This window comes from Parasteatoda tepidariorum, chromosome 7 (assembly GCF_043381705.1).
Source record: "Parasteatoda tepidariorum isolate YZ-2023 chromosome 7, CAS_Ptep_4.0, whole genome shotgun sequence".
In the NCBI taxonomy this organism is placed as follows: domain Eukaryota; kingdom Metazoa; phylum Arthropoda; class Arachnida; order Araneae; family Theridiidae; genus Parasteatoda; species Parasteatoda tepidariorum.
In genome coordinates this window covers 37,700,731-37,717,484 of record NC_092210.1, presented here as the reverse complement: position 1 = coordinate 37,717,484, position 16,754 = coordinate 37,700,731, and the positions used below count along the sequence as shown (strand labels likewise).

Genomic DNA, 16,754 nt, shown 5'->3' with positions numbered 1-16,754 from the left:
TACATATAAATCTATATATGTAAGAGAAAAAATGTGCTACATTTAAATACAAATAATTTGAAAAAAATATGCATAGTCCTTGTAATCTATATAAGTAAGATAGTGTTACTGATTAAAGACAAGTTTTTTCTTACTATTTAAAATATTGAAGATAATGCGAAAAAAAAAAGATTATGTGAATGATGTTATGTGTGAAAAGATTATGTGTTATGATGATGATGTGCATACTGCAGACAAGTTTTGTATACTCTGATCCACAGTTCTATGTAAAACCACCCCTGCCTTAAGAGACCTTTTTCCTTTCGACCGAACCGGGGAGAGTAAATTCTAAGCATGGTTTTAGTCCTCTCTTTTTTTTAAATTTTCACAAATAAACTGATTGGGAATTTTGACCGTATTCGGCAGTAACTTACGATACATATAAAATAAAGGGCCGTCATTTAATCAAAATTTGAGACATAAAGCGTGTAAAATTTTAGATTCTCTTAATTTTGATTAAATTTTTTTCTCGAGACATTTTACCAATACAGTTGTAGGTAGTTAAACAGTCTACATTTATCTGTTTTTAGATTTTTGATAAATATGCTTGTTTTTGTGCAATTTACGTTATACTTTTGTTTTTTTTTTACTTTCATTCAAATCTGTTTTCATCCACTTAATCTGTAATAATATTACAATTTAAGAAGTCCGAAAACATACAAAAGTGTAGTTTTCAATGACTTACTTAGAACCACAAATTGCACTTATTTTTATTGTTTTAAAGTTTTGAGAGAAATTACATAAAGCTAATATTTATTCACGTCTAATATAGCAACCCCTTTCTTTTGCACCATTTTTGAAAGTTTTTGTGGTGTTTTCATTTTCAAAAGTTTGTAAAGCACAGAAAAAAAATATCATAAAAACGAAAATAATCAAAATTTAAACCAAGATTCCAAAATTGCAATGATTAGAGCCCTCATAAGAGAACGCTGCACTATGGGAAAAACTTTTAATGGCAAATTATCTTTCGCCTTTTTTGGTATTTTGAAATTTCGAGAAAAATGAGTTCAGTTAAACCTAGACTAAATAATAAAGTTTAAAATGCTGAAAAAAATGTTTACAAAATGTAAAAGTGCGAAAAATTATTACAAAATTACTTTCCCACTGTCTAATTTTGAGTAATCGTACTATAAATAGTTTTCATTTTAATGTCTTGAAACTTCATGGTTTAATTCAAGTTTATCTGAACTCTATTTCTCTATACATGGTTACTCTAAAAATGGTTAACTAACTATTTATTTAATCGTTATTTTACCATATTGAAACAAAACAGTCAAATAACTATAAATAAGATGGTATTCAATCTCTTAACTGTGTGAAAACCAGTTTATTAACTGCTTTCCCCTAATACGGTTAAGTGACCAGAATTTTATAGCTCCAACTAGAACCACCTAATGAAACCTCCTAATTCCTTGCAAATAGGTGCATATTATAGTCTAGAGAGTTAATCTGACAATCTCTTAAGCGATAGAACGGTGGTTCGAATCCCAGCAATACTAGGCCTGACACCACAATATCCCCTTTAACATGCGAAGAGTTTCTAGTATGCTGTACTCGCGAACTTGTGATCCTGGACTATCAGAATACGATACTCTCATTCACGCATAGATGACAACATCCTAAAGTTGCTAAACTATCTCCAATGTTGAGCTAAATTTCTTTTTTACTGTTTTGAAACCATGCTATTTGTAATTGGTTAAAAATCACATGGTTTTATATTTATGGTTTTTAAACCATACTAGTTGTAAATGGTTTCAAAACCGTAAAGGTAAAAAAATATTCTTTCCCGGAAACTTAACTGTTATTTGGATGAACAGACTGCTGCCGGTTATTTTACCGCACAATTTTAGAGCGGAATTCTAACAGTAACTCATTTGTGCTTTGAAAAAAAAAAACTACCTTGAAGGGTCTCTTCCAGTGTATAACGTCCTCGAATGAAAGACATAGATAAGTAATTACTTATTGAGGCAAGTAAGTTTTTCTTCTAGTTCATTTTTAAACAGGAGCTAGTTTAACAAACTGTAGAACAATCTTTCTCACAAATGTTTCGTGCTTTTTTTCCAGTTTTTTTCCTAGAAAATATGTCAGGTAAGTCCTCTTTTTTAAGAATGATGAACTAAGGGGAGTTGGTAGGGCATATTCCAATAATGCTAAAACTGACTTTTTTCTATGTACCTTTTCGCAGCATCTAAGCACGATATTGCTTAAGTTTTCTTTCTCAGTACATGTGCACTGTATGTACACTGTAAACATAAACATAAACATGTACACTGTAAACATATACATGTTTACACTGTAATAACTGTTAACAAATATCTGGGAGAAAATATTTAAAAAAAAAAAAAAAAGGACTGAGAACTTTTGAATTTCAAAAAAAAAATTCTTAATTTTTTGAGCAGAAATCTTTCGTAACTCAAAAAGTATTCCTATTACTCTAAAACATTGTCATAGCATACAACTAATATACTCTCAAATATCCCCAAAAAATTTCAAAGCGATATCATAGGTAGTTTCTTAGAAAAGTCACATCGAGAAAGGTTAGTTTTAGCATTATTGATGTATCCCCTCTCCTTAAATCAAATATGTATAAAAATGTGTTGTATTTATTCCATCTTTGTAGATGTTAGATTTCAACATGGCTTGTTGCCATGTACCTAATCCAAAAATTGTCAATCGATATAGAAAAATTTAAAATGATATTCTTTTTCTTACATAAAAATTCACGAAATTTAAGGCCTAGTGAGAACTAGTGGACTAGAATAAAAAATTGTTTTGAAAAATTTTTTTATTTATTATTATTATTTTTTTTTTAATTTTATCCCAACTTGTTCTGCGAACGAGTTACTAATCTACTGGATAAAACAAATCGATTATAGTCATTTGTTTCAATCACTGTGTGTTGAAGATTGAAACCTAAAAACTTTAAAAATATTTATATAAATTTTGAGCTAGTTGATACAGGATGAACCAACCCACTATTAGATGCAATTCTTCTGACGAAAATACGCTGAACAAACTTAGTGCGATTTTTTCTTAAAAAAGGTAATAAAATAAGTTTACATACCATTCCTAAAATCAACTCTGATTCGTCTTCATTTGCAAGACTACTTGAATTCTTCGATCTTGCCATTAGAGCAATAACAGTTGCGAATTCTAGGAGACTTAAAAAAACGAACCCGATGCAAGAAGATAACCAAACGTTCAATGCAACAATGTATGACACATTTGGCATGGAAGCCTGGTATTGCTTAGTAATGATAGTAAGGAGACTTGTGACTCCTAGTGTCACCCGTGCTGGGACAGCTTCTGGGGGTATCCAAAACGTCAGCATGGACATGATAACAATCAGTATTGTAGGGATGTAAACATTGATGAGATAAAAGCCATTCCTTCTTCTAAGTACAACACTCCCTTCTAAGCAGGATGCGTTATCTGCAAAAACAAGTTTTTTCTTTCAAATTAATAAGTAAAAAATTAGTCTGTAAATTAAAGTAGAGGTTTTGAAACTGTGAGTCATGGTACTAGATGAATTATTAGAATTAGTTTGAACATTAGAATACTGCGAAAAATATATAATTTTATTGCCATTAGTTTTTCTTCAATACCAGAAAAATCCTGAAAAATAAAAATAAGTTATTCAATTGCTTTAAAAATCTATATTCAAACAACGTTCGTGAGGTACTCATCTTCTATCATAAGAGTATGTGGCTTCGAAAAGTCATATTTGCTCTGCTCATAATAACCGCTAAACTAAATTGTATAGCAAGGGCGCCGGCAGCGGGGTGCAAGGGGGTGCACTTGCACCCCCTGACTTTTTTTTTAAGCAATTAAAGGGATACAGAAAAACAATTTTGTTATAAAAATTTTTTATTGAAAATATTTTTATTCAAAAACAAATAATTAAGTAATTACTGATCTATAACAATTAAAAAATTGTTTAATCTAACAAGAATTGTAATCGTCTTGTTTGCTGTCCAAATCTGTTTATAACTTTTTCAATGAATTCTGAGTCATCTTTCATTCTTTTCTTATGCACACTGAGCATGCACAAATTTGGCAGATATCTAAGCTATATTTCTAAATTTCCTTTAATAAAATATAAATAATATTATATTTTCTATTAGTTATTTAGTTTAACAAAGGTGTATAACACAAACTGACTTCTTACAACTGTAAAACTTCATCAGCACAATAAATACCAATGTTAAGCTTGCACAAACACGTTAGTATACGAAACTACTGTTTGTAGTTATTTGTGTTTCAAAGTCAGTAGCTATGCCAGCGCCATCAATACAGTTTCTCGTGGCAAAATTTGCAAGTACAGGAAATTCGTACTTTTTTTAAATATCTTGTTAACAATGAAGAAATGCATCTTGAAAAAAATTAACAGATGAAAGTATATTTAATAACAAAACAAAATGTAATAACAGAATATTTAAAAAAAATTTTGGCGGGGGGGGGGGGTAGTTTGTTAGAGGGTTGCACCCCCTTTTATATTATTCTGCCGGCGCCCTTGTTGTATAGTGTAGCAAAAATTTCAAAATTCGACTTAAAATAACTCTGAAACTATTGTCAAATTTGTACTCTAAAGATACTTGGATATCCAAAATAAGCATGACTCCAGAGAAACGAACACAACGTTTATTTCATGTGGACAGCACAAGAGGGAATAAAAATATAACAAATATGAGAAAGAAAATAATTGGCACAGCGCCATCTATGGATATAACTTTACATGAATTTTAGTCATTACTTAACACTCCCCACCATGCATCCATTTATTGGATGCCTTAAATATTTATTGCACTTCTAGATTATATAGTCTTTCAATGGGTCTTTTTACAGCATTGTTTTCCAATTGAATCTCACATGATCTAATTTTTCCATCTCTACCTGTAAACAAAATTTTAATCCTTCCTAACTTCCAATTTTAGCGCTTAACATTATCTTCTCTCACGAGAACAACATCATCAACTTTATAAGTATTCACATTTTTTGATTGTTTAGAAAACATAACAGATCTTAACTGTAATAAATATTCCTTAAAAAATCTTTTCCAAAAATTATCCAACAATAGTAATCTATATTTCTACTTTTTGGTTAATTCCACCTTATTGGACATTAAATTAAGATTATTTGCAGACAGTAAAGTAGTTAAACGTGACCCAACAGTAAAGTGTGAAGGAGTTAGAGGGTCAGGCTCATTTAAATCATTGTAAACATAAGTTAATGGCCTAGTGTTAATAACCGATTCTACTTCAGCTAATACAGTAATTAATCCTTCATAACAAAGAGAAGTTTTACCCAAAAATTTTTTAAGCAATTTTTAACAGATCGAACAAGCTTTTCCCAAAAGCCTCCCCACCATGGGGCACCTTCTCCAATGAATTTCAATTCTAACTGATGTTTCTTTAAGAAGTTACGCACTTCATCATTTTTACACATTTTATACAAATATTTGAGTTCTTTATCGGCAGACTTAAAAGTTTTAGCCCGACGACAAAAAATCGTCTTAATGATAGCAAAAACATTCAGTGCTTAAATTAGATATTAATTCTAAATTAATATTACGAGTAACTGTACATGTAAATAAACTTATATACACTTTAGAATTATCCTTTAAATACAATGGCTCTGCAAAATCAATACCAGTAATCTCAAATGGTTGAGATTTCTCTACTCTATCAATAGGTAAAGGTGAAATAATTTCTTTACCCCATTTAGCTGTAAATTTTTTACAAACTCTACACTTATACAAAATAGATTTAACAAATTGCCTCCCTTTTAAAATCCAAAACTTACTTCTTACCTGAATTAACATTTCATTAACACCATTATGTAATACCTTTTCATGACAATCATAAACAATTAATTCTGCAAAATAATCATTAGAAAGAACAATTGGACATTTTTCATACACATCTAAAAATGAATTAATTAATCTAGTTTTCACTCTTAGAATACCTTTATCATCTTGTAAAAGATTAACATTAGCTAATTTACAATTTTTATCTACACATTTATTTTGTTTAAGATTTTGTATATCAGAATAAAAACTCTGTGCTTGAGACATTTTAATCCAGTATTCCCAAGATTTTTCGGTTTCCAGTGCAGAAATCGGACCTGTGTACTTCTGTTTTGTCTTCAGAATATTAATAAATCTGAAGACGTAGAATGTCACGCGCACTAATTTTACTGAACTTTGAAATTCACAAAATAGGTTGAATTTCACAATTTTTAACAACAGGTGTCACATCATATTTTTCTTCATCACAAGAAGAAAGTAATGCGATTTCAGAAGAATTTTTATCAGACCAGTTTTCTTCTGATTCGGATAACCAAGAAGGACCATAGGCCCACACACTGTCACACACTAAATCTTTGATTTTTACACAACGGGTTATCTTGTCAGCCAAAATATCACTGCCTGAACAATGATACCACATTTCTGGAGATGTACTTTCTTTTATTTCACTGACACGATTTTTCGCAAAGGCTTTCCAACGGTATGCTGATCCTCTAATCCAGTTGAGTACAATTGAGCTGTCAGTCCATAGACGAGCTTTTGCATTAGGAAATTGCTCCTGCACAATTTTCAACAATCGCACTCCAATAACTGCAGCAATGAGCTCCAACCGAAGCAAAGTCATTTCCTTCAAAGGAGCTACCTTTCCTTTAGCTAGAGCAAACGATGTTCGAATTTCACTAGAAGCAGTGAATCTTAAAAAGATAACAGTTCCATATGCAGTTTGCGAAGAATCACAAAAAACATGCATTTCTAAATTCTGTGGAGTCTCTCTCGATCGAAAATACCAACGTGGTATATTGACTTCACATAATCCTTATAGTTGGTTACACCAGTAGTTCCAATTGACTTTTATTTCTTCTGGAACCGGTTGATTCCAATCAATGCCATCTAGCCAGAGTTTTTGAAACATAATTTTTGCTTGAATGGAAAATGGCGTCAGGTAGCCCAATGTCGAACAGTCTCGATGAAATCTGAAGAATAGTTCTTTTGGTCAGTTTCTTTTCTGAAGGAGTATGTACAACATCAGCTGGTGAGTATGTAAAACAATCATCTGTTGAAAAGTATCTCAATCCAAGTACCTTTGCTGAAGCTTCAGGCATATTTAATTTTAAAGTTTTACTTTCTGGGAGAAATTCTTTCCTTAATTCTTCCGAGTTCGAGTTCCATTTTGGTTAAATTCATAGATGCTTTAGTCTCATGATAGACTTGACGAGCCTCGTCTTCTGAGTCTACTTCGGTGATGAAATCATCGACATATAAGAAATTGTCTAGTAGTTGAACTGTCTTAGGATAAATATCTCGAAATTTCTTCAGATGATGCTTAATACAGGCAGCAAGCAAAAATGGACTTGACTTGGCTCCAAAAATTAGTCTACAAAATCGGTACACTGCAATTTTAGGATTTTGTAAATCCGACTCATCATCAAGTCAAAGAAAACGCATGACATCTCTGTCCTCTGGAGAAATAAAAAATTTGATGAAATGCTTTCTCTATATCCGATGTCATAACTATTCGATATTTTCTAAAGTTCAGGAGAATTTTTAGTAAATCCGGTAAAAAGTTCGGTCCATCTAAATGGCAGTCATTGAGAGAAAGTTCCTCTTTTTCTTTTGATGAAGCATCATACACAATCCTTAATTTTGTAGTTGCGTGTTCAGGCCTTATTACTGCATGATGAGGAATATAGTATATTATGTCAATGGAATTTGAATCATCACAAATTTTTTCAATTACTTTTTCTTTTAATTGCCTTTGAATAACTTCTTTATATTCTTCAAATAATTCTAAGTTCTTCCAAAATGTTTGCAACAATTTGAAAAAATGAAATTTTGCATTTTTATAATTATCTTCAAGTTATAGTTTTTCTTCCTTCCAGGGTAATTTAATTTCATATCTCTTTTCCTTCTGAGTGATTGATGAAGAAAATAATTCTAAAGCTTTTTCTGTTTCTTTTTCTTCGCAGATATTTTTTATTCCAATTGATTCGATTTCCCAAAGCATTTTCAAGGACTCATTTATGCTCATATTTTCTTCCAGGGTCAGATTAGTCATAACATTCGTCAATTCATTACAGTCTGAGGAGGGAAATTTCCCTTGCACACACCATTCGAAAATAGTTTCAAGTGCAACCGCAGAATAATTAATTCTTTTAATTCGATCATTGCTAATAGACCACAATATGTCGGGATCAAACAAAATCAAAACATTTTCACCCATAAATCTAGAGTCACTCCACTTAGGCTCTAATAACGTTATTTCAAGGCTCTTTAGTTTATTTTTATTTGATTACTTGGCATTTTTATGTTCGCTAATGTAATCACTGAAACTTCGATAAAATCAAAAGTGATACTTTTCTCAGGGTCATTAATATTTCTTAAAGTTAATTCTGCTATTTTGTTTTTCTATTTTTTCGGGTGATTTAACACCAAATATATGAATTTGCATTTCTTTTTCTCCTTTTACTTTTAAATTTAATTTTCTGGATAATTCTTTAGTAATAACAGAAATTTGAGATCCTCCGTCAATTAAACATCTTACAATGATTTTGAGGTCCCTCTGCTATAGCATTTACAGTTTGCAAAACTATATTAGATCCAAATTTAGATGAAGAATTTTGACTTACTTCTAATGTTTTTGGCTCCTTCTCTTCTTCTTTGTCATTCAAGTCGATTTAAAACAAATTGAGTAATGATGTTTTCCTCTGCATTTTCTACACGAAAATTTATTTCTGCATTGAGTGGACATTTGATTTCTTCCGAAACATAAAAACACCTTCCTTTTCTTCTTAGGAATTCCAGCTTCTTTTCAATATCAAAAACATTGCAGTTATACTTACAATGATTTTCACAGTCACAAAAAATGTATCTATAATTTATTGTTGACAAGGCGGATGCAGTTCCAGGTTTATTCTGATAAAAGTTAGATTGTCCCTTCTGCTCAAATCTTGATAAATCTTAGCTATAATTATTATTCTTCGTGTGACTAACTAAGCTCACCGCTTCACGACAGTTAATTTCCTTTAAAAAAAAAAAACTCAAAAGTTCTTGTATATCAAATTCTTTTTCCGATTTCCGACATCGATTGAATTCAAAATTTAGTTCTTCTGGAAGCTTCTGCTGAATAATTGGGCATAGTAAATTTCCATAACTTCCCGCAGTTACATTTAATGATGACAGACTTCGTAATTGAATTTGACATTCATCGTATAGTCTTCTTAGAGCTTTTAAGTTGGAAACATTTCGAATAGGTTCAATAGCGAGAAGTTTCGTCATATGAGAGCTTATCACAAGTGTCCGTTCTTCCAAAACACTCTTTCAGAATCTCGATAGAGGAATCATAATTCTGATCACTAATGGCAAATCCAGATACAGATGCGAGAGCGCTTCCTCCAACCAAAGATTTCAAATATGCAAATTTTTAAGTCTTTCGTAATTCGTTGTTGTTATGAATAGCTGTTTCAAATTGATTATAAAATTCCAACCACTTGGTAGAATCTCCGTAAAATGTTCCTATTTGCAGACGAGGTAGGTTCATTATTTTTGATTCAGTTTTAACAACAACAGTTTCGTTTCTATCACTTTCGATATTAATTTTTGAATTAGAAGAACATCGATTTAAAAATCTCTGAATCCTCCCTTTCCATGTCACTATTTTTTCTTGATATTCTTGGCAGGTGTTTATTTCGCTTTCGAACTCCTGTTTAGCAACAGTGTATTCCAGTTTTTCATCCAATTGTTTTAATTCCATCATTTTTGCATTCAGTTGCTCACTTAAATCCAATAAAAGTTTTGCTTTTTCAGCATCCTGCGATTCATCTGCCAAACTCGCTTCAATTTTCGATATTAATTTCGCAGTCTTACCACAGTTCGTTTCCTTTTTTGATTCCGTAACATTTCTTTCGTAGTCATAGTCTTAAACTAATTTATCCAAGCATTCTTCCAAAAATTTTCTATTCCATCTAAAGGTCCCTGGTTCGATCCCGGGTTTCGGCACCATGTCAAATTTGTACTCTAAAGAAAGTTGGATATCCAAAATAAACATGATTCCAGAGAAACGAACACAACGTTTATTTCATATGAACAGCACAAGAGGGAATAAAAATATAACAAATAGGAGAAAGAAAATAATTGGCGCAGCGCCATCTATGGATATAACTTTACATGAATTTTAGACATTATTTAATTACTGTAGTTCCCCTTAATAACTACCCCTTACCCCTTAATAACTAAACATTTTTCAAAAAATAAAGTGTATTTTTTCATGCTTTTTTACCAAAAGAAGCATGCGCTGTAAAATTTAAAAAAAAAAAAAAAAAAAAAAAAAAAAAAAAACAGCAGAATGAACTACTGTTTTTTTTAAAAATTTTTTAATTTAAATTGATATTTTGAATAAAACAAATTACCATCGTTCTAGAAAATAATTAACTCTACGTCTCTTAAAATAAACCGATAACTATTATTTTAAGTGGAAAATTACTATCGTTCTAGAAAATAATTTACTCGATGTTTTTAAAAATAAGCCGATAACTAATATTTTGAATAAAACAATTACTGTCATTTTAGAAAACAATTAACTCTATGTGTTTTAAAATGAGCCGATAACTGTAAGGTTAAGGCAATAAATGGCAATTCATGACATTAATGGTAATTATGTTCTAATGAAGAACTTTTCAGCTACGTTTATCCATCCTCTTCAGAGCTAGGGACAGACGTAATTTCTTCAGTAGATCTTGTTAAAATATTAGTTTTTCAGTTATTATGGGACGCATTGCTTCTTACCATTCTATTATAGTCATTTTGATCCAATTGTTGGAAGATGTGGATGGAATGTTAAGGAACTCTACAGTAGTAACTTCCATCTTACCAATAGGGGTATTCCTCGAACCTAACTCTTTATAATTTATTTAGAAACTGTCTGAAAACTAAAAAAAGAACATTTTTGTTTGAAAACACAGCTAGCATTAAGATCTAAATGAATGCCATAATTTACTTGAAGTAAATTAGAAATAAGAATTATAGAATAAAAAAGTTAAATTTTTTTCAAGAATGCAGGAAATTAACGGTGGAATTTTATATTTACAAATAGAGGCTATTTTCGAAATGGAGTTGCATTTAGAAAATTTATTCTTAAATAATATATAACCTTATAATATATATATANGATTGGTTCGAGGAACATTCCAGTGACTTTCAAGTCATGTCTTGACCCCCAAATTCATCTGACCTTAATCCAATGGAGCATTTATGGTCCTAATTGGAAAACCAAATTTCGTGCTGCCACGCTACCCCTCGCAATGTGAGGGAATTGCAGGACCAGTTGGTGAGCGCTTGGTACCAGATACCTCAGACTACCTATCAGCACCTTGTGGAATCAATGCCACGGCGGGTGCGAGCAGTTTTGAGGGATAAAGGTGGTCCTGCATGTTATTAGCAGGGTGGTCATAACGAAATTGCTCTTCGGTGTATATATATATATATATATATCTATATAGATAGCTATAGATATATATTATTTTATGTTCCAAATCAAAAAGTGTAATCAAAAGTGTTTTAATGAATTATTTATTTTTGATGTTCGATATTAAGTTATCACAAGTCAATAATATTGTTAAGCATGTTGATGACGTCACCGAATTCTTCGAATTTTATATTTTCGCATTTGAAACCACGTGTTTCTTATATGGATACTTATGTTTTAAAGCTTGTCTCCACCAATCAGAACTAATAAAATAAAACTGAAGTTATATTATAAGACATGGGAAAATTGTATTAAATTTTGACTGTCATTTGTGAAACGTTACTCTACAGTTGTAATCTCTTGGTGACTACTAATTTTCGAGATTTACAAATAATTAACTTTGATAATAGGTACAAATTTAAATCAAAAAATTGTTTTAAAAACTTAATTAATGGAGAAAAGGTACTCATACATTTACGAAAATCGTAAAAAAAAATACCATAGAGTTATTGATGCTAATGATACTTAACTAATTTTGGTAATAAGTACTACTTTTCACAATTGGTGCTTTTTTAATATGTACTAAATGTACTAATATTGATATTAAGATACTTACTGTAGGTACGGTAGAAAAAAGTTTCTTACCGACCAATTAAAGGAATAAGTACCAGAGGAGATTGTTAATTATGTTAATTTTTTACTATCGACTGTGGTTGATATCGAGTTAGAGCATTATGCATAATGATACTGAATATAGTTGATTTTTTATGGGATCTTTTAAAAACAAGTCACAAAAGGTACTAATAAAAGCAAAACAAAAGACACTAAGAAAGGCAAATAAATAATATTTTTTTACACTTTATTTTTTAATATTGTTTGGTTAAGTTATTAATTTGTTTTCTAATGCGACATTTCCCCTTTGTCAATACAAAAAATTAATTCGTTTTTCACGTGTGTAATAATGCGTATTTCAATATTTATTTTGTGTTTCACTACTTCTGCCTTATATTTTACAACCTTTATAATTTATTTTACCTTTATTCAATGTCTCTTGAATTACATACATGCAAATATATTAGGGTTTCTATTCAAAGAGATTTTGACCAACTCAATCACCCCTTAAATAGAGAGTCTCGTATATTAAGAGTTGTCACCTACAGAAAGTACTACTGTACTTGTTATTTTTTAAACTTTTTTTCATTTGTCGAACTATTTTGCTTCATCTGATAATATCAATGAAAAATTGACAAAAAGAAAAGTCACTAAAATTTGAAAGCAATAATGCATGCAAGTAAAAGTGCAACATAATACAAAGTATAGCTAGTAATGCAATCCTTGTTTAGTATTGTATGCTATTTTTGAGAAACTATAGCGCTGCAATTCGAAGTACATAATTTTGAAAACTAATTGATCCTACAATAAGGAGTTTTATTGCTCCTGCTTTAATGATTTTGAAAGTCAAATTACAAAACAGCTCAAGAAGTGCAGAGAGTGCAAAAAAGAGTATCAAGATGGTCAACGTATTTCTCCTCCAAATAAAATTATTTTGGAACGCAAGCTGTAATAGCAACTCTATCAGTATTGTTAAAAAAATGATTAACGTGGCTTCCGAGCAACTTTAAAGCTTTTATTAAGAAGTAATGGTTGCTCCAACAATATCGAAAGTATATAAGTGGCAGGCACAGTTACACTATTTCACTTCTATCTTAATAATTTTGATAATTGTGTAACACAACTCAAGTAGTAGAGAAATAAACTTTTGCAGAAAGTGCAAAAAGTGTCGAGATGATCAACGTGTTTGTCGACCTATTAAAATGATTTTGAAATGCAAGTGGTAATAGCAAATTAATAGGTATCTTTGATCACGATAATCAACGTGATTTCAGAGCAGCTTCAATGATTTTTAAAGCTGTAATACTTACTCCAACAGTATCGAAAGTACAAAAAGTGGCTGGAATAATTGCGTGATTTTCCGCCAGTTTTAATGAGTTTTAACTTTAAAAACCTTTTTTGATGATCATAGTATGTGATTTTGATATAGTGTGTTAGAAGTTTTGTTCCAGGCTTAAATTAAGACGGATCAAAATTGATTTCTGCACGACAGAATTTAGTTTTTGTATTAGTTTATTTTCTATACAGTACATTTTTCGCTCGTTATTTTAATCATAAATAGTTTATTCGTCGTTTCGTTTTAATATTTTGGTTTTCATGTATGCTCAGCATATATTAAAACTCATTTATATCTTAGTTTTAAGTTTACAAATTTAATTTTTACAAATGATCTTATTTTATTCCCTGCCATGAACAGTTGATCCTTATCTGATTGCACCAATCAATGAAAGGGATTGCAACTATCAATGGAATGGATTGCAACTGTACTCCTTAACCTCACAATTTTGAATTCAACCTATATAACGCATTTGTTTTACAAAGAAGGGAAAACCACACACACAAAAACAAGCAAACCATTTTATGAAAAGTGTGGGGTTGGTACACTTACTCGGTCCTACATATGCCACACACTCACTTTGCTTCGCATCAGTTACTTCATATTGTTGTAGGCTGTAGAAGTCATCTGTAGTGTAATTGTCGAGAGTCCATTTCAAAACAACATTTCTGCTCGCAAAGCTTGCTAAGAATTTAAAAAAAAAATAAACACTTGAAATAACTTAATTAAAAATGTGAAGGAAATGTTAATCTTTGTGATAATATTGCGCACATTTATACAAAATTTATTTCTATATCCATTTACAATTTATATAATTGTGCGATTTGAAAATGAAATATTTTAATTAAAAAAATTAAATTAATTATGACTGTGAAAGGACTAGCAAACTTGGGAATTTTAAAAAGCTGTATGCTGATGAATTTAAGTGTTATTTGACATAATCTATTTTATTTCTCAATACATGATTATTTAACTATTTCTTGTTATTATTTTTTCTTTTTAAGGAATTGATTCTAATTTTAAAACAAAACAAAAACATTATCACTGATCAAAAAAATTTGGAGATATTATGTTTTTGAACACAGACTACTTGTATGTAAATGTTTTGGTGACTGGTATTTTCAGCATTTTCTCAATATTTTAACATGTATATATATATATATATATATATACAGAGGAACCTCTTTAAGAAGTTTCCGCTTAAAAAGTTTTCCCACGTAATAAGTTATAATTTTCACGAGCTTCAAATTTTCTTCATTTTTTTTACTTTATATTTAAAATGTCTTATCTAGTTTTTCCTTTCTGTGACAAAAACAGTTAAGTTGACTATGCAAAATTAACAAAGACCACGGACCTTCCTTGCTCCTCCATACACAAAAGAAGGTGATGCATCAGGAGCAGGTGTGAGCAAAGAAATGTGAACCTTCAGATGAACAATGAAACTGATAAGAATTTNATTATATACGAGGGTTGTAAATTAAATAGTGGCAACTTAACCTTGAAACTCACAAAAGGGCGGGCATGTGCAAATAGGATATGGGAGCGATGAGGTGGTGCTGCTGCCGATGTGTAGAGTGCAAAAAAACAGTCAATCTGCTTAGAGGGGTAGTTGTTGTACAGCGTTAAAGTGAGGAGTTTCGTTTCCATCGCTCTAAAGCATGTTTTCTAATGGCTTAATGACGAAAAAAGACGAGATGCTTGAACCCATCGTGCTACTGTCCTATACGGTAAAGCATTTGCGCTACAGGCTTCCACTAATCCTCGATAGCATTCTGTTGCATTTTTGCCACGGGCAACCTCGATTTTAAGCCACGACCGCTAATCACCTTTTGAAAACATGGTTTAGAGCGATGGAAACAAAACTCATCACTTTAACGCCACACAACAACTACCCTTCTAAGCAGATCGACTGTTTTTTGCACTCTACACGTCGACAACAGCGCCACCTCACCGCTCCCATATCCCATTTGCGCATGCCCACCCTTCTGTGAGTTTCAAGGCTAAATTGCCACTATTTAATTTACAACCCTCGTATTAAGCGTTAGCGATAAAACGATACATTTATAAACAATTTGCGAGTATAAACAATTTGCGAGCTAAGAAACCAAAACGAAAATTTTGTTGATTTGCACAACTGCTATTTTTTATTAATTGTTATTTGTTTTGTTAATTCTTGTTTATTTTTATACATAACTTGTTGAGATCTTAATGCAGGTTTGAATACTGATAAAAAACCGATTTATAATTTACAGGAATTTTAAGGTGAAAGTACAAGCCATTCATGTGAATAAAAATACGGATCAAGAATAAATTCCTAAAACAAATTTTTAATTAGGATCAAGATTACTTGAAAATGGCAAAAAATTAGTTCTCGATAGTTAATCAATATTTAAGGCTTTAACATCAATTAATCTAAACAATGCCTTCTTTATTCAAAATTGTATTCTTAGATTAGTCACGTTTTGATTTTACACAATCTTTCATAGCAAACAATATATTATATAATTAATTTTATGTCTTGAGAACATTAACTCTATGTCAAATTAAATGCATAACAAATCAAATACTATTTCGAATATAAGTTTATCTTTTGATAATTTTAAATTTTTTGTCGACGCAGAAATATTTGTCTCAAAATTGTTTTTATCTTATTATGTTATTTATAATGATTTAAAAAAGAAAGGAATGAAAACAAACCTGAAGCCATTTGCATACCGCATGTTTGTACATCGTGTGGAAAATGATGCAGATCCATATCACATATTAGCTTGACTAAAGCTCTAGAAAATTATTAAAAACTGTTAGATATTGACTTGTTTATCCATTCAAAAAAATGAAGTGCACGCAAAATACATAATAATGGGAAAAGTCACGGTTATAGTGAATGCTTCATAATAGGTGAGCGCAAATTATGTTTTTTTTTTAAATTTTTATCGAAGTTTATGAGATCGAATATGCGTTTTCCCTTAGTCTAGCTATCGATTTTGTGAACAACAAGGACAAGAGCTGCTGTGACTCAGGGAACAGAGCGTTCCCCTCCTAAGGAGGTGAACCGCCTTCGAAACCCAGCGATGGCTGGTCGATACAAATTCCGCATCCAGCTCGCACCGTGCTGAAGGAAAATATCCTCTTTGGTATACATATTATGGACTAGAGTCCTCTTACAGTTAGGTGGCAAGTTTTCGTATCTTTCCTCTTCACGTATTGCAAATGCGGGTTTGTTCAATGTAAAAGTCCTTCACGAAAGCAAACTTCTTCCAATACTCGATCCAGGAATTCAC

At 31.1% G+C, this 16,754-nt stretch overlaps 1 protein-coding gene across 2 annotated transcripts in view; it reads right to left on the bottom strand.

Annotated features, from left to right (window-relative positions):
• LOC107455618 (glycine receptor subunit alpha-2-like) overlaps window positions 1-16,754 on the bottom strand; it is a 36,180-nt gene that overhangs the window by 293 nt on the left and 19,133 nt on the right. For both annotated transcript variants that reach the window (XM_071183292.1, XM_016073243.3), the window contains exons 5-7: window positions 16,171-16,253; window positions 14,026-14,157; window positions 3,104-3,471 (exon numbers count right to left, since the gene is read on the bottom strand). In XM_071183292.1, coding sequence (XP_071039393.1) covers window positions 3,104-3,471; window positions 14,026-14,157; window positions 16,171-16,253 — 583 coding nt within the window. The remainder of the gene's footprint in view (window positions 1-3,103; window positions 3,472-14,025; window positions 14,158-16,170; window positions 16,254-16,754) is intronic.